Source organism: Epinephelus fuscoguttatus, linkage group LG19 (assembly GCF_011397635.1).
Source record: "Epinephelus fuscoguttatus linkage group LG19, E.fuscoguttatus.final_Chr_v1".
Lineage (NCBI taxonomy): Eukaryota > Metazoa > Chordata > Actinopteri > Perciformes > Serranidae > Epinephelus > Epinephelus fuscoguttatus.
Window position 1 is genome coordinate 17,169,099 of NC_064770.1, and position 26,975 is coordinate 17,196,073.

General features: G+C 39.7%; 3 protein-coding genes across 5 annotated transcripts; 2 read left to right on the forward strand and 1 right to left on the reverse strand.

Moving 5' to 3' along the window:
- The first annotated feature begins 527 nt into the window (after positions 1–527).
- snx8a (sorting nexin 8a) lies at positions 528–12,290 on the forward strand. Of its 2 annotated transcripts, XM_049561395.1 has the most exons (14): positions 528–704; positions 803–869; positions 1,559–1,686; positions 2,980–3,109; positions 3,956–4,146; positions 4,457–4,577; positions 6,304–6,440; positions 6,597–6,677; positions 6,764–6,924; positions 7,122–7,251; positions 7,347–7,415; positions 7,943–8,092; positions 9,666–9,815; positions 11,718–12,290. In XM_049561395.1, the coding sequence occupies exons 2-14, from the start codon at positions 833–835 to the stop codon at positions 11,796–11,798; spliced, it is 1,566 nt and encodes a 521-aa protein (XP_049417352.1). In that variant the 5' UTR covers positions 528–704; positions 803–832; the 3' UTR covers positions 11,799–12,290. The 2 variants fall into 2 exon arrangements, with proteins under 2 accessions (XP_049417352.1, XP_049417353.1); XM_049561396.1 differs by lacking the exons at positions 528–704; positions 1,559–1,686.
- Positions 12,291–13,122: 832 nt separating this feature from the next.
- nudt1 (nudix (nucleoside diphosphate linked moiety X)-type motif 1) lies at positions 13,123–19,338 on the reverse strand. 2 transcript variants are annotated; one of them, XM_049561398.1, is made up of 4 exons: positions 19,135–19,338; positions 18,859–19,019; positions 16,464–16,609; positions 13,123–13,675 (listed from the first exon to the last, which is right to left on the reverse strand). In XM_049561398.1, the coding sequence occupies exons 2-4, from the start codon at positions 19,008–19,010 to the stop codon at positions 13,548–13,550; spliced, it is 426 nt and encodes a 141-aa protein (XP_049417355.1). In that variant the 5' UTR covers positions 19,011–19,019; positions 19,135–19,338; the 3' UTR covers positions 13,123–13,547. The 2 variants fall into 2 exon arrangements, with proteins under 2 accessions (XP_049417355.1, XP_049417354.1); XM_049561397.1 differs by lacking the exon at positions 13,123–13,675 and adding an exon at positions 13,803–14,775 and having other exon boundaries at positions 19,135–19,328.
- A 1,475-nt stretch (positions 19,339–20,813) lies between these two features.
- Positions 20,814–26,190, forward strand: mrm2 (mitochondrial rRNA methyltransferase 2). Its single transcript, XM_049561172.1, has 2 exons — positions 20,814–21,140; positions 24,984–26,190. Exons 1-2 carry the CDS (start codon positions 20,852–20,854, stop codon positions 25,418–25,420), a joined length of 726 nt encoding a protein of 241 aa, XP_049417129.1. The 5' UTR covers positions 20,814–20,851; the 3' UTR covers positions 25,421–26,190.
- The last annotated feature ends 785 nt before the right edge of the window (positions 26,191–26,975 follow it).

Sequence of the window (26,975 nt, forward strand, 5' to 3'; positions counted from 1 at the left end):
ATATAATGATGGATTATGATTATTAATGTTTTCATGTGTTCATCACTTTAATGTTGCAGCTGGTAAAAGTGGAGCCAAATTTTTAACTTTATATATTTCTGTGTGAATTGTGAATTTACCCTTTGGCCATCAGCAAAGTTTTATTTTAATCAATGACAATAAATCATAAATTTTCGTTGATTATATTTTGTATTTTTAATCTGAATCTCCAAAGTAACTAAATTAACGATACTTGCAGTGACGTAAAAAGTACACTAGTTTCTCAGGAAATAGTAAAAGAAGTAAAGTAGAAGTCGCATAATATGGAAATACTCAAGTAAAGTACAAGTAAAATAGAAGTACAGTACCTGAGTAAATGTACCGAGTATAGTAATTGTATTTAAATATCAGGAAATTCGTTTTTATGGCTTTAGCATCACAGAAACTGAAACTTCCGAGGAGGTCTTGAACGCAGCGTCAGTTATTCAGCCAAGTATACAGAATGAGGAACAGAATGTTTTAAGCAAATTTACTTGCAGCCAAGTGAAACCAGGAAATAAACAGGTTTTATTAAGACAACAGTTCCCACACTATTATGATAAATGTTGACTGCATTAACACAGCTGCTGACTGAGCTGCTTTGATACAAACAAACACCAGCGCTTCTTCACTTCTTAAAACTTCACCACTGCAGGACATGACATGCTCATTAGCTGTCAGTGCATGTAAGTGTAGGTTTATATCGCTCTGCTGCACACTTGGACTTTACCCAGCGCTCGCTGCAACTTTAAGAAATAAATTACTTGTTTTTTCTTTTCTGCAGGAAATCACATGGAGGTGCTCTTGCGCTCACATGACAGTCAGAGCCATGGCAGGAGAGATCAATGAAGGTACAGTGCGAAAACTTCTTCTGCTCTTCTTAACACAGTATTGCCATGTCGTTTCTTAATCACTTTGCTGCTTTGTTTGGGGTTGCAGTGTCAAACCGGTTGAAAATATTGTGTTAGATGTTTTAAAACGTGGATATATGTGCTCGGTGAAGTCGCGATGGAAACTGACCAATGAGAACTTTTGGGTACATTAAGATCTCAAAATGAAGTTGCTCCATTGTAAACCCCCTCCATGAGTGCTTGATGTTATTTTAATTCGCCTGTTAATGTTTTCTTGATACCGGATGAGCTACAGTAACTATTGCTGTTAAAGATAAGCAACGGGTTTAGGAAAGTTTTGATGATTTTTTTTTCCTGCCACGTGAAAATCAGTCGGTTGCAGTACATAAGCTGTATATTACTTAGAAGTCAGATTTCATATCACCATCTTATCTACTGCTCACTACTGTAAAGCTATGATAAAGCTGATTATGTGCTGTTTTGGATACTTTGAAAAGTAAAACTGTACAATCTGTGTTGGGATCATATAAAGTCATATGATGGGAAATAAAATGAGTAGTCTTGTCAAAAGGTGGTGTAAGGTAAGGTCTTATGTTGCAGTGATTTTTCATTAGGGCTATGCTTCTGATCAACTATTTCTTACACTTGGGTGGTTGTGATGCTACATGTAGGTGTTGTTCCCCTTTTAGGCTCAGTTCCTGCCTATTACAGGGAAGTATATGAGGCCATCCGCTGTAGGACAGATGAGAGAGTGCAGGTTGAAGTTTTTCAGCGGTTGCTCCAAAGGACCGATCTCTCCAAGACGGTTGTAGGCCAGGTGAGGGGCTCACACTTAAAACATTAAGCGGCTGCAGCAAGCAACAGTCTGAAAAAAGCTGTCGTTTGTAATGATACAGAGGCAACACCCACTAGAAACAACAGTAAAGAACATTTTCAAACAAGTGTCACTTTTAGCTTCTTGTCTTTTACCTGACATGTGTATATACTTTGTGTATCCTGTCCATCCATGCATCCACATACTCTATATCTACTTATTGGCTCTTATAGTCTTGAGGCTTCAGGGTGAAAAGAGACTGGAATATGAGGTAATTATTGATTAGTAAATTGAAAAGGCTGAGACTCATGTTTTAATTAAAGCAATGAATTAATAAGTTAAACACATGAGCATGTAATATCCTTGTGCAGAGTTGCTCTGATACCGATACCAGTATTGGAAATGCCATGCGACACTGCCTAAAATGCTTGATCAAGTGTCGACAAGTACACAGGCCCAGCACCGATCCGATATTGTCGGTGCCAATAAACTTTCAAGTAGTTTCATAAGAGAATGAAACAGCCATTTTCCCGGGAGTCATTCTTCTTTGCTGCTCTAAAACAGTAGCCCGCACATCAAGTTGTATTGTGCAGCCAATGGTTACTACTGTCTTAGTGTTTTAGAGCAGCAAAGACTTGATATTCGATAAAAAGTGTAACATTAGCCATGAGAAAAATGTCAAACTACATAATCAAACAGTTCTATTGTGTCCATTCTCTGTATGTTTCCGTTAATGTACTATAAAGGGTTTAGTGACAACTATGATACCAATCATTTCACATCATGTTGTTACATTTTTTTTAACCCAGTGGTATTGGATCTTTACTCGGTATTGGCAGACAAACAAGTTCAGGAATTGTAATTGGCATCAGGAAGGAAAAAATGGTATTGGAAATTTCTCTGAATATTTGTTTGATTCTAATACAGCATTATGTTTTGGGAATTTATATTAGGCAATACAGATAATATATTTGTATATATACAGATATAGGAGTAATGTGTTGTCAACAGGAAGTTAGGTAGGTACTGTGTGTAGGTTAGCAGATTGTGAAAGACACAGATTTGGTTTTAGATATGAGCTAATGCGACAACACACTGGTGTTATGAAATCACGCTTAGCGCTTGAAATGTTTGTCATGGTTCAGAAGAATTTCCCCTTTCCTGACCATTCAGCATATCATCGCCTTTGTGTCTAGTGAGCACTTTTTTGCGTCGAGGAATGCAGACCACTGTTGAATTTGGATCTTGGACCGAAAAGCGGTGAGCTTCACATCATATTGTCTTTGTCCCCCTCAGATTGCTGAGCATGTTGACACCACAGATGGATTCCTGAGCAAGTTGTCACTTTATAAAGCACTCGCCTTGATTGCTCTTGCTCAGCAAGGAAAGCAACCAAGCCCCAAATTGTTAGAGAATTGCATACAAGGTAAGTGACAGTGTGACAGCAGAGCAGTAAAGGTTTTGCTTAATGAGTAGCTTGATGATTCCTGTGTGTGTGTGAGGGCAACCTCAGCTATCCTGCTACCGTAAGACATTTCATATGAACAGGGCAAATTTCACTCCTTTATTGTCTCACACAGACTCAAGGTTAACACTGGGATACATTCACCTGTTGTTTTAAGTTAGATATACTGCATATCATAATAATTCAAATTCATTTAGGAGTATTTATTTGTAATGTATTTGTACAAAAATATAAATTTTACCCAATACTTCATTTCTATCACAACAGAATAAAAGCCAGAATTTTGATGTAAATCAGCTATTTGTTTTATCTTATTTTGGTAGAGAAGCCTCAGCTATGTTTAAGTGTTGCATTCTTTCACTATAGTCCCACAGTGGGAAGATGATAGGAGGGAGTTTCATGGTTTTCATAGAGGTAGCCATTATGCTGGCTTGAGTTAGATCCATTCCCAACCTTCTGTGATTATTTAAGGCTCTCAGTGTTATTTCAGGTGTGGGCAGTATGGCAGCTAGCTGCATGCCACTTCCTCATCTGCGCAAGAACAAGTTTTCTGCATTTGTCGCAGTACATTACATTCAATTCATGACCTTCTTGGAATGCACAGAAAGGGATGAATACCAGACACCAGGCACAATACTGTGCCAACTAAAGACAAACAGAGCAAGACACGTAGTAATCTGTTGAAAAGAGAAAAGTGGTTTTAAAACCAGCATTCCTCACAGTTAGGAAATTCATTTCATTCTACATATTTTTGATGTACTCATAAAAACAAATATTAGAGGTTGGTGCTGGTTGTGTGCTTGACAGAGTTACCAAAACCTCAGCTCGGGGAGCCAAGTGACCTGAAAGCATTAAGGATGCAGCCGGCTCAGGAGGACGTTCTGACAATGTCTCACACGCTGGACAAGCTGCTTCTCAGGGACACAGTCCAGGTTGAGCTCATACCTGAGAAAAAGGGCCTGTTCCTCAAACATGTGGAGTACCAGGTCACCAGCCAGGCAAGGGATCCCATTATTCCCACTGCATGCAAATGACTGTGTTAGAATAACCTTTAACAAACGGTGCAGGATTCTTCTTGTTTGTCTCACTTCGATGGCACTGGTGCAAAATAATTTCTTCTCACTTAACGTCTCATTTTCCAATTCACATTAGTGCCAGTGTTTTTTGTCGTGTAGACGTTTTCAGTCTCTATGAAGAAAAGTTCAGATTTACCTTCAGTTATTAGCCATTTAACCAACAGAAATTTTAATATTGAATGCTCTTAACCATTTTCTGATTATTTTCTTTCTCTGCTTTTTTTGCTTTCAGCATTATAAAATATCAGTTTACCGGCGTTACAGTGATTTTGATGTCTTCCATGAGGTTTTGCTTCAGAGATTCGCCTACAGAGTTGTGCCGGCGCTGCCACCTAAGAGAATGTTAAAGGGAGGTACGTTACTCTGTCTGAACTCTGACATCTACACAGTTACTATTGTATTACTCTGTGTCCGCATTTCCTCCATCTTTCTTTCTGAGCCCATTATTGTTTCCTGAGCATTGTTGGATTTGGGTTTCTATGCTTTACTCAAAGGTCAGCTGTAAATATCCAGGTGCTTCTGGTAACTGAGTGTTTTTTTGTTTTGCTTTTGCTTTTGCTTGATAAATAATGAATGTTATATTTTAATATAAGCTGTTATTCCCGCAGGCTCTGTTGTTTCAAGCACAGTAATCGCTGTTCATCAAAGTTATTGCCTGAAAGAAATAAGGAAACTAGTGATGTGTAAAATGAGCTGGTTTCAGTTCACAATAAGTTATTGTTGCTTTGGAATGATAATTATGTCAAAACACACACACACACACACACACACACACACACACACACATACACACACAAACACACATTAGAATCCTCGCAAAACACTTGATAAGACAATGTCTCAATTAGAGATTTTCATCAAGTACAAAATGTGTTCGAAAGAAACCTCACGTGTAAATACGCCAGTTGTGCCCTTTTCATCTCATCTTACTGATATGTGTAGCTCAAGATCTACTTCATTATTCATTTTTTCAGTAATCAGTGCAGAGGAAGTTTGTAGATTTGAGTAAGATTTTGAAAATGGCTAATTTACATGCGGTATGTTGAAGGAGCACTCCACTGATTGTAGCATTTCACCTCTATAACACTGTCAGACAAAACGTATTCAAATAGTGGCATCAGAGAGGACAAGAGAACAAGAAATACATATCTATGTATTAATTCCATGCATTCTTATTTCTTGTCAAAACCCATTGCCTACATTACCCACAATGCAACGTCATCACCAATATTTAGGATGGAGATTCACTATCCTCAGGCGGAGAGGAAGAGCAGGCTACAGAGGCAACGTAACTTTAAACTCCACACCCCCAGAAAGTTTTCATTTTTAATCATGTAGCCTTCACCACCAACTAGCGCAGACTCAAGTGATATCACTCAAGGCAATTTATTTAATTTGCCCTGCTCCCTATAGAGCCACAAATGACTTTAAAGAACTTCTTTTCACATATGAAATAGTTCTCCTTTGGTATTTCTTTTTTTTTTTTTTTCCAATCAAAAACACACATTTTCCCTCTTACCCATAGTGCTATTTATTAATCTGGATTGTTTTGTTGGGAGTTAACAAAGTGTTGTAGAGATGTCTACCTTCTCTCAAATATAATGGAGCTAGATGGCACTCGGCTTGTGGTGCTCAAAGTGCCAAAAAATACATTTGAAAAACTCAACAGCCATGTCTCTTTACAGGAATCATGACCCAGTTACTCAAGATAATCTACTGACGTTGTTGGGAGCAGTTTTTTGTAGGAACTATTTTCTCCCTACCATACTACCCTACACTCACCAACTGTATCACTGTGCAGATGGAAGCATGCATCTACAGATTACTTTGTAGCTAACCGATACTGCTAGCTTACCAGGAACCGCTGATATAACTAATGAAACTAACTAACTAATGATGAACTGCCCCTTTAAAGGAATACTACATTATTTTGATTGACTTTAAATATAAAAGTCGCATTTGTATTTGCTAACCCGCTATCCCTTTTTAAGTTTGTAGCCCCAACTCTCTCCACATTAACCCTTCTGGTCAAACTGCTTAATGTGTTCTCGTCATGTTTTCTCTTGTCTCTGTCCACAGTCCTCACCTCCGTCTCTGAGCGTGACTTCATTGAAGGGAGGAGACGTGCGCTTTGCAGATTCATTAACTTGGTGGCAAGGCACCCATTCTTCTCAGAGGACGAGTTGGTCAAGACCTTCCTCACCTTCAGTGGCTCCGTACGTTGTAGTTTTTGTAACTCGCTGCCTCCTGCTGTGTCACCGGCTGTTGCGCAATGAGCATTATCATCATGATGACTTGACAGTGAGATGCATCCTGTTCCACTTACTCAGTGTCTTTTTCCACTCATGCTCCCCAACCGTCCTCCCTAACAGGATGTTCAGACTAAGCTGCGTGACACTTACAAGAAAACGGGTGATGAGTTCATGACTAACAGAATCGCAACCCTGGCGAAGGTTTGTCACATATGTACGATGAAAAAAAAAACTACTTTCTCCTAAACAATTACCTGCATTTAGAATTTCTTTGATTTGTTTTGTAGGAATATCTCCCTGCTGACATTCAAGCTCAGTTTTCGACAAGCAGAGAGCTGATTAGAAATATTCACAACAGCTTTCAGAAGCTGCGGGACAGAGCTGAGAAAATGGCGGAGCGCTCTAAGGAGAATGCAACTGATCTTCTCATGTTTGGCAGAGAGCTCAGGTATTTCATTATTATGGGTATAAAGTTAAAGTCTGTGTCTTGTATGCAGAGGTTTCGGGCTAAGAAAACAATTGTTAATAAGATTCCAAATCCTCTGTGTTGTTGGGTCTCTTCATGGTTGTTAGTTTGAAATGAGTTTGGCAACTAAGACATCACAGTGTTGGGTTCTGGCTCTGTAATAACGCTGTTTTCAACAGTACGCTGGGCTCAGATACTTCGTCTCTTCCCTCCTTGGCCTCCTCACAAAGCACCTGGGGGACCCTGCGTCAATCTCTGAAGAGTCTGTCTGTGGAGTTCGCCGTGCTGTCTGACAAAGCTGCTCAGCAGGTATAGCCCTTAGTCCTTCATCCCCACCACCTGCTCTGCTGTGCTTGTCCAAAACTGGCAATGGGTAATAAATGTTGTTTTGCTTATGTCCTCAGGGCAGACGGGAAGAGGATGATGTTGTGGAAAAACTGAATCTTTTCCTGGATTTACTGCAGTCGTACAGAGTGAGTTAGTTTCACTTTGCTCTGCTCATTTAACTCGAGTCCACCCCCAGGGACAGGTGATTTTGTTTTGATGTTTGCACATTTCACCTCCCAGTCCAATGATGCTCACTTTATGAAGTACTGCAAAACGGATTTTATCCATCAAGGCAGTAAAATCAATCTCTTGCTTTCTGATGGAGAGACACAACGAGGAGCTGTATATTTACAGTAAATCCATCTTCGGTTAGTAACTCAATTATGTAATGATTAATTTTAATAACAACGCACCCAACCAGTCTATCTCACTTAGCAACATAGCTCTTAGTAGTGGGTGGTTTGAGATTAAATAAGGGGACTGGTGGGCAGATAAAGCTGCATTTTCTATAGCCTCTACTAAATCTATTAACAGTAATATGTATGGTAATTTCAATTCATTATCATGTCAGCATTCTTCCATTGTCCTTGGCTGTTGTGTATTACTGTTAATTTTCTTATTACCATGTCACATTGAGGCACATAAGAAGAGCTGACAGTGTTTTTTCCTCTAGGATCTCTGTGAGCGCCATGAGAAAGGCGTGCTCCACGAGCACCAGAGAGCTCTGCACAAGTACGGAATGATGAAGAGGCAGATGATGAGCGCCACAGTACAGCCCAAAGAGCAGGCATCTGTGGAGCAGCTGGAGTCACGAATTGTTCAGGTGGTCAATCTCCTTCGGTTTCTCTCTTTCCATTTTTGACAATGTGTCCTGATTGACAGCAAACTGTTTTAGTTTAGTCATAAAAAAATGCTAAATTGGCCTGAGTTTATCTATCGCTAATACACTCCCCTGAAACGCAGCAAGGACAGATCTCATTACCCTTCATTAGCCCATCCTCAAATTCAGCACTCTACTTATGTATACAATACATTTTTAAACAACATCTCCTGCATGTAAGTAAAAGCGATGTGAGATATTTTTAAAGAGTTTGTACCAAAAGATTTTTATGCTATTTTATATTTTCGAGAGAAAATTTTGAGAAATTGCATTGATTTATTCATTGAAGGGGACAGATACATTAACATAGCTTCATGAGTAAGAGCTTTAAATGAACCAAGTTCACGCACAGGCACAAAGAAGAGTCCCATTAGGTTCAGTACCAGTTAACAGCAGTTAACAGTTTGTCAACTTACTGGATACTGGTGTTTCCCTGTTGGTTCTCATCTTGTGACTGTAGTTCCTGTAGTGTGGTTTGTCTGTATTTAGCAAATGTGGTCATGAATTTCCAGAGTAGAAGTTGGCAGTTTTCTGACCTGTCAGTTTGGGCTTAGACGACTGTAACTGTCAGCTGACCCACCCTGTCATCAACTGTTATTCAGTTACTTAAGACTGAAAGTCCCCATGAAGCCGAAGTTGCTTTTTTAATCACACATGTTGCTGATTGTCACCTATATGCCAGCATCTGGCCCGGCAATGATAAACAAGTCATTTTGTTGGTATTTTTAATAGTATTTAGAGTTTGTCATTTCCTGGATACTAATTTTGCGTCCAACAAAACACTTTATCTACCATTGAGATGCATCAGCTTCATCGCAGGGATGAGCTGCATCTCTCCTTCACCAGCAGTGCTGCTGGCTTCAGATCTCAACTCAAACGACTTCATCATGGTCATCTTCTTTCTCCATTTCATCCCTGTCAAATTCGTTGGGGAAATCCACAGGCTTAGGTGATGGTGGTGGCAAGAATTACTCTCCAGCCGAGAGCAGGCTGGCCTCATTGCTGTTCACAGAGTTAAACTAGTAACTACGGTAAATCTGAAATGTTGGCAAGGGGTCGCAACACACATTCAACAGTATTGGCTACAGTAAACGCAATCAGTAGGCTTGTCCACAGCAAGTCCTCCCTAGCGTTCTGTTTAATGCGTGTATATGCGAAAGCACTCCCTCCCTCAGCAAATATCATATCATTGTCCAAAGAATCTGTGTACCATATTGTGATGAAACTTGTGATTTACACCCCTAACACCAACCAGTGTTGGTGTCAGTAACTGATTAAGTCAGAAGGAGAGGATTAAGCAATAGTTCACTTGTGAATCAAATTTGGAGCCAATTAACAATGAAATGAAATGATTTATAACCATCTCCTTGCTTGAGCAGAGCTTTATCGTCCTCATCACATCTCAAGTATCGTTGGAGGAAAATTTCCACAATTTTTTTTTTCTTACTGATTATCATTATCATTCGGTAAGTGATGACAACTTCCCAATTCATTTTCTTTATTATTCTGTTAATAGCAAGAGAACGCCATTCAGACCATGGAGCTGCGTAACTACTTTTCCCTGTTCTGCCTTCATCAAGAGACACAGCTCATCTTCATCTACCTTCCAATCACATCCCACATTCTGGGGGCTTTCGTTAACTCCCAGGTCCAAGGACACAGAGAGGTGAGACCACTTGTGTGGAAATCATTTTTCCACAGACCCTTTAAGAAGGGTCAAATCAGTTTTAAATTGGCTTTTGAAGTCCAACGAAATAACTAATAATGATGGATGGTATCACTGGTGAGATGTTCTCTACTCATGCAGGATCTGAGCCGACTTACATTTCACACAGACGAGTGAATCTCCCATATGCCTTTGCCTGTTTGAAAATCAAATAAAGCACACTGTGTATATTTATTAAGTTAGATGGCTCTTTTTGAACCTAGCCTTTTACACTTAAACTCCAATATAATGTCACGGCTACGTCCACATCACAGTGCTTAATGCTTAAGTTTTTAGATCAGATCCTTCTTCCTCGACGATTCACATTCATGTTTAGAATGACCTGTAGTCTATCTGACATAAGTGTGAATGAATCTCTGCCCCGAAATGCCTCACATGCAACCAGTAATGTGACATACATCGAACAACAACAAAAAATATCACATTTGCAAAACCGGTATCTGGGGAAAAAAATGAGACATTTTATAGCTGCAGCCACATTCTGTTTAAAGCCTATATGTCATGCCCCTGCAAGCCGCGCCCACCCTCAGTACAAGACAAACCCACTAACGCGATGGTTATCTGAACTCAGCTAAAAAGTCACTTGTAGTGACTTAAACACAAGGCCAAACATAGCAATATCCCTCTTTATCCATTTACTGTATTAAGACATGATTTACCGTTTAAGTTAAGAGATGTAAGCCTTACCCTACCCCAAAACCTAACCTTACCTGCCTCTCTTTTGACCCTCATACCTAGTTAGCTAAATGCTAACTTAGCATTTTCCGCTGGGCCTCTGCTCCTCTGACCAAGGAGTGCAGGGGCCTGATCGTGAACTAACAGTGGTTAAGTCATGTAGCTGGTTGGCGGTTTACATAGCTGCTCCAGCCACAGCTATACCTACTGGAGAAAAACTAATGACATAATTGTGCAAACATTCATCTCCCAAATGATTTTGCTGCAGAGGTCAGATGACAGCTTGCCATATGTTGAGCTGAAAGGGCTGTTTCTCCCACGGCACTCTCCCAAACAGAAGCACATGGCCAATTATGAGCCTATGCAGTATGACATCATCGACTGCCATTTGTTTTTTGGGGTAATGTGACATTTTGGCATATTGAGGCTTCTGGATTAAGAGCTGTTGTTACAATAGCATAAGGGGAAAGAGATGATGGAACACCAAAGCTGTAGCTCAGTTAGCAGTTATTACTGGTAGTTCTGTGGAGAGAGAGGTGTGGGTGTGGGAGGAGTCAGGATTAGTGGGACCACAGTGTGGACAGTTTCATGAAGGAACAGTTCCTCCAAACCTTAGGATGTCCAGAGCTACACTCCAATATCTCTGTCGGCGCCTCACAACAACATTGTTAAAGCATGTTGGCAAGCTGTCCCCATCAGAAAGCATCTGGCAGTCAGGCTCTATTGACATGTTACTGGGCCAGCCTATCGCAGTACAGCAACAGCAGCCTTCTATCGTTTCAACAGACCGCTTCGCTATGTGCCTGCATAGTGAAGTATGATGTGGAAGAACTATGAATGTATGGGGAAAAACACACATGAATTCTGATATGAGCGCTCTCACAGCGGGCGCATGAGAGGATAGGTATCAGATTGACGAAGACATACGAAGGGGCCCCAAATCTGATTGGAAAAAATTGGATTTCTGTGCCCACACTTATCAGATGTCACATGAAAGCAAATAAAAAAAAGGGAATCTTCCTACATTTTCTTGTAATGTGAACATAGCTGTCAGTGTTTCCTGAAAATGATTCCTGAAAGAAAGATTTTGATGCAGTTTGTTCTATTAGTATAATGAGCCTAAAGGAAATCTGTATGAAGAGAAGTGACCTTTTGCTTTCTTTCCAGATGGGAGCGGTGTGGAATGAACTCCAGCCAAAGCTGGGATGTCTCTTTGGCGGCAATAACGGGTTGAAGCCCCCCATCTGAAGCCTGAATACTGGAGGTGCAGGAGAGAAACACAGCCACTGATGAAGATCACAAACTGGAAAATAACTTGCTCTGTGAGCTAAAGAAAAATGTAGATTACACAACTTTTTTTCTTCCTTCTACAAAGTCTTCTATCACACCATATATACACGGGATTTTTTTTTTATGTAAATGAGTTCTCAACTTCTCGACTTATTTCAGGGTTTGATCATCAACCATGTAACTGGAAAAGACAGTGTGCTCATAAATGTGTCATTTTATGCTCTGCTTGATGAGGAAATAATGTAGGACGGAAAATCCTCTAAATGTTATTTTACAAGGGACCACTCAGCGTGTCAGACGTTCAGCACAACATATTCATGCATTCCAACTCATTTCCTACAGCACCTGTTCATAACTTAACCTTGTGACAAGTTTTATACACTAAGAATATGGAGAAAAATTGAGAGGGACAGAGAGTTTGACTTTATTAAAGGATGGGATTATTTTAAATCTCCAGTCATGAAGGTTTTACTTACTGAATAACTTCAGACCAATGTATTTTTGATACAGATTTTAGTTCATAAGGATGTGTAGCAGCATACTTTATATTTTTATAGACAATTGTGCTATTTCTCGTGTTTACTTTTATATAGAGAAACATATTTGCCTTCTCTACTTAAATTGACTCCCAGTTTTTTTATAAGCTATTTTGGAAGGCCTACACTCAAAGTGTCTAATACTACAAAGGGCAGAGATTTGAGATTTACAGATTAAAAATGGCACTAGTGGCATAATAATGTCGATTATAACACTATAAGCTATTGATTTACTACCAAAGATAAATCATATACATTAATTAAAATAAAATAAATGCAATAAATGTGCAGTAAATCATATAACAGGATTCCTACACAATTAAAATTTAATAATCGCCTGTATTACTTTAATTTTACTGGAAGGTTTTTGGCTGGATCACTTTACAGATGGAGGCAGTTAAAGTAATCCTCATTAAAATTTGTGTCATGATGGGCCTCATGCAGCAACATTTTCTTAAATTTCTCTGATATTTTCTTTTAGTTCTCTATTAAAAATAAGAGAAATTAACTCCAGGTGCACCAAACGTTCTTCACCATCCAGATCTGCTCTTACCCAGGAGTGCTGCTGAATGATGAATCCCACTTGATCATAGCAAAGCTAACACCCCTCTAAACACTATATAAGGGCAGGTGTTGTGCCATGTGTAAATAGTCAATGCCCAAGAACTGGAGATGTGCCACCAAAAAAAGGCCGTAAGAGTGGTAGAGGTAGTAAATCGATGTACTGTCAGATAAACATACACAAATTTAATATGATTTTCCAGAGCATTTGATTGCTGTTTCAAGACAGTTGAAAAACCAGCAATGCCAAAAAAGTTGTGATGCTGTAAATGATGTGTCAGCAGAGGGATGCACAGAAACTGAAATGAAAGAAAATGGTTTAAATATGAAATGGAAGCAATTTTTATGTCCCTCAAATTTAAAACTTTTGTTTCCTTGCTGACAAATAATTTGTGGACTGTGAAAACAAGGTGTTTTTTCTTATCTTGGTAGAAGTGAATTTCCACTTGTGAAATTTTCTTACCCAGTACCCAGACCTATCTCCCCGGGCCTAGAGAAAATTTTGGAAGCACCCTTTATTATTCTGGTATAGAGGGAAAAAAGCGCTCTGGGTTGTATTTCTTAAAACCAATCAGTCATCTTGGGTGCTGCTAAGCCGAGGATGCAGTGACTATGTGCCTGCAAAATGGTTACACGCAGACAGTGGAAATGGAGGAGAATGCAGGCTGAAATAGGCAGCCAATGTCAGGTGTATACCCACAGTCTGCATCTGGTGAGTCAGAATAAATATTATTTTACCTAAGAGAAGAGAAAAAATAAGACAACGTTGGTGAGTCACAGAAATCAGTGGGTACAAACAAAATAAGAACAAACTGAATATAAACAAAAATAAGCAGACATTTAATATATTGCGTCCTGCATGAGGCCCAGTGTGTATCAGGGCAAACAAGCCATTTCATCCTTTTTCATACACTATTAGACTTTCTATTTTTCAGATATTTGGCATGAAAACAACTATGCATATTAGTGTCTATACACATACAGTTTATCTTGTATTTTATAAAACATAAAGTCAAAGGGACAATTTGCCATATACGCTCTCATGTTACCTCACAAACTGTCACCAACTAACACCATCTAACACACCGAAATGACTGTTGAAATGAGCAATGCCAACATGCAAATCAGGATATGTGCACATATTTCAACTTTTATTCTATGAAGAAACTGTAATACTGTATATACAGTATGAAACATTTGTTTTGGCAAGAAAAATGCATCAGGAATCAAGTTATCTAACTTGCACAGAATATGAAATCCAATAAAATTGTCAGTGTAGATATTGTAAATATTTTATCAAAGGAATTCTTGCTGAACTGTGTTAAATCAGTTATCCTGAAAAATAAAATAACAATGGATATTTCTGTCAGTAAATGGCTTTATTTTATTCATTTTTAAAAAGGTGTGACTAAAAAAAAAAGATCTTCAGCTGGCTATATTTCTAAAGAAAACACGTAAAAAAAGAAAAGAAGAAGTTACAGTCATTTTACATGTAAACACACGTACAGTTAACATGGTTCTTGGAATCTTGCCGTTTCCTCCCACAAGTGAAACTGAACAACAAACGCTGAACCGTGTGACAGCTTTAAAATTTAAAGAGGAACTTTGGAAGATTGATGGTTTTTTGTTGCAGTAAAAAAAATGTCCCCAAAAACGCAGGTCATCTCACAGTTGCTCCACTTCCTCCAGTTTGTGGCTGAGGATCACATCGTGACCTTGAAACTTAAAGTATCCCACAAATTTCTTCTTCTGGAGCATCAGTGGGAACCACAGGATGTCATCGGCCCACATTTGACTGAAAGGAATTTTGTCACATTCGAACCACTGAGGCCGCATCTCTAGAAAACAATAAGGAAAATAATAAGTAGATCTCTGATTGTCTGGTGGTGAGACTACTTTTCCACACTCCTGCCCCTCCGGAGTCCCCTCCATGTCTACAGTCTACCTGGTTGGCTGCTTTCTCTTTGGTGCTGGAGAGAATGCAGCTATTGGTTGTTAAAAATGTTCACATCACTGAACTTCACTGTCTGCATGAGACTAAAAACTCATAGTAATATTAGCCAAGTTTGATTTAATGGAAAAAGACTGACTTAATACAGCTTGGACTGAGTTTGGTGTCCACCTCACACTGGGCAAATGATAGAGATCACGGGAGCGCACAGCGACTGAGGTAAAACTTGGATGATTTAGTCTGACATTGGATATTTGTCTGTGATAGTTAATGCTTTACTGAGAATAAGGACTGTCGATCATCTCTTATATTGGACTTGCACTAAGAAGAGATTTCTACATAGCTATTAAAAAGAATAACTCTTACCAATTACCAACTCTTTTACTGTACAGCACATGTGAGTAAGAGACAGCATAAATGTGAATCTACCCTCTGAGTGTCAGTGTCAGCAATAAGATGCAGGAAAGTGAATAAACAAACCGTAAGATTTAAAATGGTGGACATTTTTAAAATATGGAATTTTAGGGGGAAATTTAGTCTCTGTTTGAAAACAAAAGGAAGAAATTGGGCATTGATTTCCCATAACTGAAAAAAAAGAAAAAAGATCACACTTCCCACTGGGGCTTGGCTTCCCCTGTAACTGCACTTTGTAACAAACTATGTCGCTAACTTTTGCCACCCTGCCCTGTGGACGAAGTACAAAGTTTAATTTATTAAACATTACCACTTTCTCAAACTGCTTCCGAAACTCAACAAAGTCAAACTATTCCCCGAGTCTCAGCTGTTGCTTCCTATCTTGTCAAATCAGTGTTACCAGCTCTACATTCTGTCTTTTCATCAACTTCAGCACATTTCATTTAAGCTTTTTCCTCCATTTATCTCCTCACCCCTTGGCTGTTTGGCTTCTCTTGACCTCCAGACTCTTTGGCTGAGTGCTGCACTTTGCTGTGTGCCTCTAATATTCACCCAGTTGACCTTGACTAAACTCTCAGGAAATACAGATCACTGCAGGTCTCTGCATTCCTCCTGTTGAGGGCCTCTTCTTTCTTTTGTGTATTTACAGCCCTTTAAACTTTACCACTGAGAGCGCCCTTAAAGATTCTTCCTCTTAACTAATGTGCTCACCCTGCTCACAGTCATGTCTGTGGGAGAAGTTGCCAGAAAAGTGTTTCAATCAACTCAGAAGGGTCATTGTGGTCTATCCGGTTTTAAAGTAGAACTGAAAACTGTTTTGACTCCCAAAGGGTCTCATACCCAAACTTTAAGGACAATACAGAACAATAATTGCCATGAAGCCTGGACTGGCAATGAGATAACATAAAAGGAAGTCGAGATTAAGAGGAACTAAAAGTAAAAAGGGATTTTTTGCAGGATTACATTTTGGTTACTTGGAATTATGTACAACAATAATGTGAAGTTCCTCTCCACAAAGGCCATGAATATTTTTAGCATGGCGACAATTACACTTCATTTTGTAAGTAACTGTTTAAAAACCTATTTTGAGACTATAGCTTTCACTATGATTATTATATTCCTATAAGCACAAAACCCTGAAAAAATTATGGTGACTCATACCTTCTGACTCTGTTGGTTCTCCATTATAATCGTCGGCTCGGAAAACATGGACGTCGAGCAGCTGCGTTTCTCCAACAAATTCAAATTTGATGTTTCCGATCTTCTCCAGAGCGTCCACTGTGAGCCCGCTTTCTTCTTCCAGCTCTCTAAAAATGACAACATCAAAGAAATATTTAATAATGTGTATTTCTTTTTTAAAATAAACTCGTGGTACACTTCACACACAGGATCTAAAAGCAAGTAGAGTGATGATATCAGTGTTTCCCAGTGGTGGATCTGTTTGTGTACCCATGCTAAAACACACAAAGTTATCTTTGGGATGTGGTTGAGAGCTCTTAAAAAATCCAGTAAGTGGATGTCTTTAGTTTGCAAAAAATTTTTGGGATATTGTTAATGTTTTTCCTTATAAATTTCAAACAAAATATGTCAAAATAAAACTGCAGGTTGATTTTTAACATGTGCCACCATGGTGCATTCAAGAACCATTATTTACTGATGACTGACTGATGTGAATTGGGTTTCCCCACTCAACACTACTTCCCTCAAAGTTTACAGAACCACCAAACATGCTGTTTACTCTTAAAGTGTGGGGATTTGAAGTCCTGCTCTGATACAGTATCTGCCATGTTAAGTACTTGTTTCTTTATTATTATCTCCCTGAGCAACACTTTAGGTTCAGTAGAGTACATGTACATCAATGGATTCTTTGGATATATATACATATATAGTATATAGGCCTGGGAGTTTGAGGGTTCTGCGCAGTATCTTATCTGTTCCTAGGACTGCACTCTTCTGGACAAAGACCTCAGATGTTGTCCCTGGAATCTGCTGGGGCCACTCTCCCAGTTTGTGGGTCACAGCCCCCGGTGCTCTAGCTCCTCTTTCAGTCCTTAATATTTTTCGAGCTTCTCGTGTTCCTTCTTCCTGATGTTGCTGTCACACGGGACATCTATCACCACTGCCTTCTTCTGTTGTTTGTCCATCAACACGATGTCCGGTTGGTTAGCCATCACCAGTTTGTCAGTCTGGATCCGGAAGTCCCACAGGATCCTAGCTTGGTCATTTTCAGCCACCTTAGGAGGTGTCTTCCATTGTAACCTTGGGACTTCCAGCCAATACTCAGTGCAGATACTATGCTAGCCACTTGGTTATGGCGTCCCATGTGCTGCGCTGCTTCTGTCTGCATCTGACACTGTGCTGCTATTGTGTGCTGAACTGTCTCAGGAGCATCTTTGCATAGCCTGCACCTGGGGTCCTGTCTGGTGTGGTAGACCCCTGCTTCTACTGATCTCATATTAAGTGCCTGTTCTTGTGCTGCCATGATCGGTGATTCTGTGCTGTCTTTCAGTCCAGCCTTTGGTACAATTTCTTGATGTCAGCTACTTCTTTAATCTATCGGTGGTACATGCCGTGCAGGGGCTTGTCCTTCCATGATGGTTCATCCCTCTCCTCTGCTGCCTGAGGTATTCACTTAGCAGCCAATCTTCTGGGGCCATCTTTTTTATGTATTCCTGGATCTTGGTTGTTTCGTCCTGGATAGTGACTCTGACGCTCTCCAGTCCTCGGCCCCCCTCGTTCCACTTAGTGTCCAGTCTCAGGGTGCTGGACTTGGGATGAAACCCTCCATGCATCATAAGAAGCCTCCTTGTGTAGGTATTTGGCTGTAGCTGACTTCCTTGCGGCCTCTTTATGGTATCAATTTGCCTGCCCCTCCATATATACACATAGCCACATATTCTACCTAACACTTTTTTCTTTTTGCTATGGTATCGTAGCATTGTGTAAAGTTTTTTTCATACCAGTATTACCATTCCCAGCACAGAGTACTTTTAACTGATAAAGAACTAGGATTTGTCACATGCTTCCTCCAGTATTGATTAGATTCCCTGAATACTTTTCTTAAAAGCGTAACTAAAATAGCTTTGAGATATTACTGATTTATTAAGTCTCTGAGTATTCTTCACACAAAGCAGGACTTTTTGTCTTATTTGAGAGAAAACAGCTTGGGTTGGAGCCTGAGTGCCTTCAAGGTTTCCTTCCTTTACTCTGGAACAAACTTCCTGCTTATGACTGATGAGCCAAACATTGTCCAGACTCACCACTCATTTATTCCCCTACTCATTCACCTGCTCTGACACCAAACATACACACATTGATTGATTATAAATGCAAAAACACAGCTTCATACCTCCTGTTGTGTTGTTTTTATTAATGCATGTTGGATGTGTTATTATATGTGATGTAATAATATGCACCTTTTTTTGTTGTTACAGCTTTTACAGCTTGTTTTTATTCAGGCTTTATCAGAACTATTTTGGATATTAATCCTTTCTACTGTGTGTTTAAGTGTCTCAGCATTTCAGGCTCGTGAACACAACTTGAGAGATGAATTTACCTCCTTGCAGCACTTTCAATGGTCTCTCCAGGCTGAACTTTGCCCCCAAACCCGTTCCACTTCCCAACCCCAAATCCTCTCTTCTTCATGCCGAGCAGCACCCTGCCCGGCTGCACCACCAGCACCAGGGTCAGCAGCTTGGGGGTCAACATCTCACCTGTCTGAGAGGAAGTGAGGAAGTCAGCGACACAAACACACCGTATACACCATCTGGAGCAACAATAGCAGCAGTTCTGTACTGTATGAGCTCCGTAAGCTCTGCATTAACATCATCACCTGCTCAGTTTCTGCTCTGTGAGCCGATAAAACGACAGAAGAAGTACTGTATAAAAACAAGACTCCACGTTGAATGACTCCCGCGTGCAGCGCGACAGGCGACGTCACATGATGCGCTGATATGTAGGAGCACGGACTGGGTTCATCAGCGTCAGACTGGATCTACCGGTCCCACCATTAAATTGAAAGATCAGTTGAGTGTGTAACCTTGAAATATGTTCGACTAGAAACAACCAACGTGCTCCCAGAAAATTAAAGATGTCGGCTATTTTACTTGACGTGTCCTTATACAGTGTGTGCGTATTCTCCACTCAAACTACTCACATAAACTCTCTTTACACACCTGTTGATTTAAAATAATCCACAATTTGATTGAAAATGTGAATATATTGTAATTGATATACTGTAAATATATCAATATAATGTGTCGATATATTATGATGTAAAATTGCATGCTGCTGCACAACATACCAACCTTAGATTACGTATTGACTTTACCACTCCTACTACTACTACTACTAATAATAATAACAATAATGATGATGATGATGATGATAATAATAATAATAATAATAAAATATTTTTAAACTTAAATAGCCTATAACATTTTTCAAATGGTTTACAGATAGCTTAATGGTATAAAAAGTAATAAAACAAAGATAAAACAAGCTATGATACAGTAAGATACAGGTAGGTAAGACTTTATTGCTTTCCAGAGAAATTCCCATGTTACAACAGTACAATAAACAGTCTAAAGATGTGAGTAAACTGACAAACAACTATTGAGTTATACATGCTTGGGGTTGGTGTTGTGTTTTGCTAATGGTGCTGTGTTGAGTGCTGGCGTTATATGTAATACATGAATGGCTGATGTGCAATACTGTTATGTGTAGCTATGTGTTTTTATGTTTTTGTGGTGTATGCTTCATTTCTTTTGGACTATTATTATAAGGCAGCAATACTTGCAACTCCTGAGTCCAAGACAAATCTCACCACGGGGACAATAATGTATAGCCTATCATATCATACTGTACGATACCGTATCGTATCGTATCGTAATGCATCGCATCGTATCCTATCATATATATTTCATAGACAGATAGATGAAAAGGTATAAATGCATGACCAGAAAACTTTGGAAAGGAACAATAAAAAACACAAATTAGGCTACGTATGATGTGTTTCTGTGAAGTCTGGACTATTATTATAAGACAGCAATACTTGTGCAGCTCCTGAGTCCAAGACAAATTTCCCATACAGGGACAATAAAGTCTATTGTATCATATTGTATTGTATCATATTGTACAGTATCCTTTTGCATCGTATCGTATATATTTCATAGATAGATAGATAAAAATGCATAAATATGTGACTTGAAAAGGTTTGAAATGAACAAAAAAAATACATTAACTACATAATGGTGTGTTTCTTCAAAGCCTGGGGCCCTCAGTGGAAAATAATATTATTACAGCAGTGTTGATGGGGTGTGGTGAATGCATAAAAAATAATTTTCATATTTAAAAAGTTTAAATGTTTGAGATATTGAGCTGAAAGACACAAGACTATCCCATGTAGGAACTGTTGTTAGTGTTTTGCTGTGAGGGGACACATATACGTGTGACGCACAGTGTTTGCCTCTGACCAATAGCGAGTTGTATTCCCACGCAGGCGCAGTTCACACACGCTACACATGACATGACCCTCCGCATTGAAAACAATGTGGTGCTTCTCCCAACAGAGGAGGTTTCTCCACTCCTCCTTATGTCTAATGAAGAAGTTAAAGGGAAAGACTGCGGCCGAGCAGCGCTGGCTCCAGAGGCAGCTCAAAGACCCGTATGTTAAAGCTTCTCACGCCCAAAACTTCCGGTGCAGAAGCGCCTTCAAGCTGCTGGAGATAGATGACAAGTTCAGGCTGTTAAAGCCCGGATACAGTGTGGTGGACTGTGGAGCTGCACCTGGAGCCTGGAGCCAGGTGGCGGTACAGAGGGTCAACTCAGCCGGGACAGGTGAGACACATAGGAGGGGACACCTACTGATAACAGGGACACCAGGCAGTATGATTCAGTATTGTTGAGGCTGTGTCAGAGAAGTACTGAAGACCTTGGCTGTCCTTAAAATATTACTGAAGTTTATTGGAGAAGTTGTTCTAAGTTATCATCTCTTGGAGAACGCGCTCTGTTTATTAGTCAGTCCTGGGAAATGCCATAACTCATCCAAAAATAATTAGAAATATTCTTCTGGCTGCAGTCATCTATGGAGGAATAAATAACACTGCAGGAACTACTCAACAGATTTTTCAAGATAATCAAGTTTTACTAAAATAGGAGTTTTTTGTTTACATTTGCATATGAACAATTATATTATTGACTCAGTACCTCTCTTTACATTTTTTTTTTTTTTCATTTTTTAAATATTTGGTATGACTTTGTATTGTATCATTCAATGTCTGCCCATCGCTTTTGTAATTATGTAATACATATACTGTGTATGTCAGAGTTTATGGGGAGTTAGGGAACAATAACACCATCACAATTGAAAGGCTGGACTTGCAATTAACTATAAACGATGGACAGTTCATAAAAGTGTTAACAATTTTTATTGTGTCGTCATAAGTAATTAAGTTTGATGAGTTCCAGTCATTATGAAACATCCCTGCAGTTGAAAGTTTGGATAGCCTCTAAAATTTACACCAATGGAGAGAAAAAGTCAGAGTCAATGTTCTGTAATTATCAGGGTTTTTTTTAACAGAATGTTAAGTATGCTTATGTAGTAGATGTCACTGGTGATGTCAAGTGTTTTTGAATGTTTTAGTGATTAGTTTTATTTTTTCCACCTGGCAGTCAGCCTCTGCCTTCTATTTACTTTATTAAAAATCAACAGTGCATCATGTCTGTTTTTATTCTGGCCAGAGTTTTACTTTTGTCACTTGTATGTGCATGTTGTTTTGTAAAGTATGCACTACATTATCATGCAGCAAATAAACAAGCAGAGGAGATGTTACATGTGGTGGATAACCAATATCAGGACCTCGTTAAGTCTATACAAGTTCATTTTATTCTAACTAATGGGAACTAGTGACTCATCAGAGGATAGGATGTTTACATAAAAAAAGTAAGCATTTGGTTAGCAGACATATACCTAACAGTAGTGTGGTAATTTATATATTAACTTAAAGGGATAGTTTTGATTTTTTTAAGTGAGGTTGTATGAGATACTTTCCCACAGAATGCGCAGGTGTGGACTCTTTCAGCAGCCTCTCTGTCAGCTCTGCTACATTTATGCTACATTTAGGTTCTTGTGTCTACTTTGCAAGTGTTAGTGGTGCTTGTGGTCGTGTTAGACAGTGGTGGCATGTGGCTGCAAGTTCCTCATCAGGATGAGGAAATCAAGGCACCAGTCTGTAAACTCTCCCTCTGCCGACTTCTAGCTAATTAGCTGCTAGCTAGCCAGGTCAAGGTTTCCAAATGTAGACTTCAGTAAACATCGAGGAAAAGATGGAGAATAATGGACACCAGCTGAACCTGCCGCCTGCTAGCCATTGTACAGGTAATGGAAAATAAACTGGACAACCTTCTGGCTGCATTAGTTTCCACTGGGATATCAGGAACTATGATATACTTTGACTGATCACAACTGACTAAATCCTGCACAGCGCTATTCAACCAGGAGGCTCTTTTTTCCTTATGGTGATCTGGCAAAGCAGAGGACTCTGGTGAGAGGAGGAGAGGAGGTGTGTGCTTTATGGTGACTAAGGACTGATGTGATGGTGGAGATGAGAGGTGTTGTCCTCATCCTGCTGTGGATAACTGCTAACCTCCACAGAGCAGCAGCGCAGCACTGCCATGTTCAGGAGGAGCAACCATACAGCCAGATGCACAGACAGTTAAATCATTCCACAACCAGAAACCATAGATCAACAGAACCATCTGGAAACATGGACAGTTATAAAGCAGCAGCCAACAATGTAAGAAGATGCAAAAAGGATTAAATTACAGTGCACAAGTTAAATGAGCTGATGGGTTCACATTTCACTGGAGTTGTACTTTGTATAATTCCATGTGACAAATGAATGGTTGATTGATTGACAGGATGTGAATTACCAGCCTGTTCTTATTCCGAACTTGTAAAATACCACCGCTTTGTCAGTGATCAGGCGTTAGATACTGATGCACAAAGGCACATTTTGTGGCGGTAATATGCACCAGGCAGCAACAGCTGTTGATGCAGGGGTCACCATCTAAATTCATCATATACCTGTCCTATGTCAGTGGACGTCCACGTAAGATACTGATGCACAAGAAAACCTTTCACGGCGTTATGAAACATACCGTGGTAACAAAGTAATAAATCAAGCTGGAAAGTGCCTATAGGGCGGGTGGGAGGGGAGGTGGATGGGTCCAACAAACCCTGGACTTTCACCCCGCTGTTTGCTTCCTGTTTGAATGTTTAGCCAAACCATGATGTATTTTTCTAAACCTAACCACCTGCTTTTGCTGCATGAGGAAATAAAATATTAAAAAAAAATCCAAAGTGTTAGTTAGTTATGTTGCAAATTTATTTAAAAAAAAAAAAGACTGTATGCATCTAATGAGCAGAAACGGTACATTTCCTGTGAAGATGTAAGTGTATTTTGAAGACACAATTCATGTGACAAGCTTAAATTGACACGCTCCTGGAACATCAGCAACAGATGCAGGAGGATACCTAGCATGTCATATGCAGACGTGAAAGTTCACCGACAAAGTGATATTTGAAGGGTTGGGATGAGAACACATTGATAGATGTTGGTCAGCATGCCTCCAGTTTGGAGAAGCAGGCAGGAACACTGTCACAGAAGCTAAGCAAAGTACTGCTGTGGACGGGGCCGGCAGCAAAATGTAATTTAGACACACAAAAAAAGGCCCACCTAAAAAAAACTTGTCTAAGTGCATGCTATATTTACTTGTTTTTACTACTTTACCTTTGTAAAAACAGCCCTTTCTGGCGGGGAACTAAAGCTGTTATATCGCTCTCTTTAAAGCTACCAGACTCCACTGACAAAAGCAGTAATTTTACCTTGCTGAACACAGGAGCTGCTGGTCTACCACTGCCTTGATCTGTAATTTGTTTATGGTATGGTGTGACTATGGTGAATCAAAACTGACTCTTCAATACACCAAAGTCACCTGATAACTAAAACAAACTAACTTATTAAAGGCAGTGGTGGAGAAGCAGCTCCTGTGTTAAAAATTACTGTTTTGTAAATGGACTCTGGCTTTGAAGAGAGCATAGATAAGTTTTAGTTTCAGTTCAGTTCCCTGTCTGAAAGAGCTGACTATGGATAAGCACTGCATACAACTTCACTTCAAAACAGCTGAACTGTCCCTTTAATATTGAACAATAGATTAAAGAGCACATAAACGAGCTTTAAGGTCTTAAGGTTGTCGAACAAATCACCACTAATGGAATCATTCAGCCCATTAACAGTGTTCGAAGTTAGCTGTTAGTGTCATCAGTAAAGCCTGAATTCAACCAATGACTACTTTCCTTTAGCGCTGAAATTACAGCTTTAAAAATGAGCGAGTAATATCTGTCTCTGAAAAGTATAGCATAGGCTATTTTTAATGCATTTATTTTAAAACAGGGAACAGGGAAAGAGGTTAACTGCTCACAGATCACTCAGGATGTGACTTCACTGCATTTCTGCTATAATTAGTTCTTATTTGTGTGGTAATAGCTACAGTTCATCACCTGTTGGTTTGTGTTATATAACCACATTGCTGTGTCAGCCCACGATACATCAAATATGATGCGAGTAACAAATAATACCTCCTTGTAAATTACATTTGAAATGTTTTCATGCATCCTAGATCCAGAGTCACTTCATGGTACAGTTGTCGGCATCGATCTGCTGAACATACCACCTCTGGACGGTGCCCACTTCCTGTCCAGTCATGATGTTACCGACCCAGTCACACACGCCAAGCTGCGGGACCTGCTCCCGAACGGCCAGGCTCACGTCATCCTGAGCGACATGGCACCCAATGCCAGCGGTTTCCGAGAGATGGACCACGAGAAACTTATCACAATGTGTCTGTCTTTGATAGACTTGGCTGAGAGGATTTTACAGCCAGGGGGCTCTCTGGTTTGCAAATACTGGGACGGGATCCTTGCTCATAAACTCCAGGAGAAACTCTCGAGTGTGTTCAAGAGTGTTCAGACTTTAAAGCCAAACGCCAGCAGGAAGGATTCAGCTGAGAGATATTTCCTCGCTAGAATGTACAGAAAACCAGTGCAATTATCATAGCTGTCTTCAAGTTGTCCTATGTGTATCCTAAAATTAACAATTTTTCCAATTTAGATGTTCTATGGAAGTTCACAGACTGTGTTTTTGAAGATTAAACATGAAGAGCAGGCTTACTCAGTAGCTCTGATCAAAAGGTGGCACTGTTGAGACATCAGTGAGGCTCACAGCTGCAGGCGTTGACACATTACATACTGCCGGTGCTGATTTTTATCCCTGCAAACTTAACACAGTAGCAGCAGTGAATCAGTAATATGTAAACCTATGCAAGAATCATCAGTGTGATATTCCTCAAGAGCCCGATGCTGTGTTTTCTCTGAAGTTATTGTTTGCCCCACAGTGTTTGTTCTACACAGTCAGCTTGGTATTTGCTTTGTTACAGAAAATCATTTACCAGTGCTGCTTATGCTAATAATTTTCACTGCCAGCCATGTAGAAATATGTAATCATTCTCTCATTGAGAGCTTATGAAGGGACAACCTAATACAGAGTCACATACAGCATGACTAATGGGAAGTGGGATGATACTGAAGCTTGGCACGCTGCAAGTGTTGTCGGGCTCTGCTCTCTGACAGTGCAGAGATGTCCATTTCCTGTGAAAATATTTTCAGCCCAGTAGACAGATTTTCTTTCAAGATTCTTTAAATCGCAGTGTTGGATGCTTTGAAAAGTACTATTTATTGTTGTTTCTGTGCTTTTTTGTACTGATTTGATTTTTGTCTGACCAGAGCTCTGAATCACTGGTAATGAAATAAAAGGATATTTCTACTAAAGCTGCTTTAAAACGACATAACTTACATATTTGATGTTACAGAGATCTATGTAGGGGTTCACAGTATACACCTGTCAGCTGTACCAGCAGCATAGCAAAAAAATCTTGGCTGCATGCTCATGCGTCTGAGTGCCCCCCCCCCCTTCCCATTTTATGCCAACAGTAGAAAGATGACAGGACATGCCCCTCAATGTACAAATAACTGAAGAACAATTCACCCTCAATTTAAAAAAACATGTTTTTCCTCTTACCTGTGCTTTTTATTAGTCTAAATCAGTGGTTCCCCACTGATCTAGCCACGGGGCCCAGATTTCTCCTTAGTCATTAGTTCAAGTCCCACACAGTCTGATATTTTCATCGTTATTCTTGAGTTTATGCCATGTCGTCGAGCTAGTTTGCTGTCTCTGACAAGTGTCTGTCTGTTAGTCAGTCACTCTACAGCAAGAAACGGCACTTTCAAATAGGCTACATGCTCTATAGTGGAAAATCACTGTACTTCAAAATTAAAGGGACATTGTGTAGCATTTTCAGTTGTTTATTGGCAAAAAATGATGTCTGCATTCATAAATATGTCATCTTTGGTGTATTATTACCTCCACCAATAATCTGACTTATTCTTGTAAAAGGAGAATTTTGGATTTGTTTGTACATTGGGCGGGTAAGTCGCTGTGTGACTGAGAAGTCGAAGGAGAAGAGCAAGAGGCACTTCGCTACTACCCTAGCAAATTTGAAAGCCTGCACTACTGCAGCATAACAAAGTCCCACTCTTTGAGCATAATGCAGGGT

Bases quoted from the DNA above. Each gene is read 5' to 3' on its own strand.
- nudt1 (XM_049561397.1), bottom strand. From the start codon at position 19,010: ATGTTGACCCCCAAGCTGCTGACCCTGGTGCTGGTGGTGCAGCCGGGC. The intron at 16,610-18,858 runs GTAAATTCATCT...TGTCATTTTTAG, and splicing joins ATTGAAAGTGCTGCAAGGAG to AGAGCTGGAAGAAGAAAGCG. The intron at 14,776-16,463 runs GTATGAGTCACC...ATTGTTTTCTAG, and splicing joins AGAACCAACAGAGTCAGAAG to AGATGCGGCCTCAGTGGTTC.
- mrm2 (XM_049561172.1), top strand. From the start codon at position 20,852: ATGTGGTGCTTCTCCCAACAGAGGAGGTTTCTCCACTCCTCCTTATGT. The intron at 21,141-24,983 runs GTGAGACACATA...CATGCATCCTAG, and splicing joins GGTCAACTCAGCCGGGACAG to ATCCAGAGTCACTTCATGGT.
- snx8a (XM_049561395.1), top strand. From the start codon at position 833: ATGACAGTCAGAGCCATGGCAGGAGAGATCAATGAAG. The intron at 1,687-2,979 runs GTGAGGGGCTCA...TGTCCCCCTCAG, and splicing joins CCAAGACGGTTGTAGGCCAG to ATTGCTGAGCATGTTGACAC. The intron at 8,093-9,665 runs GTGGTCAATCTC...TTCTGTTAATAG, and splicing joins TGGAGTCACGAATTGTTCAG to CAAGAGAACGCCATTCAGAC.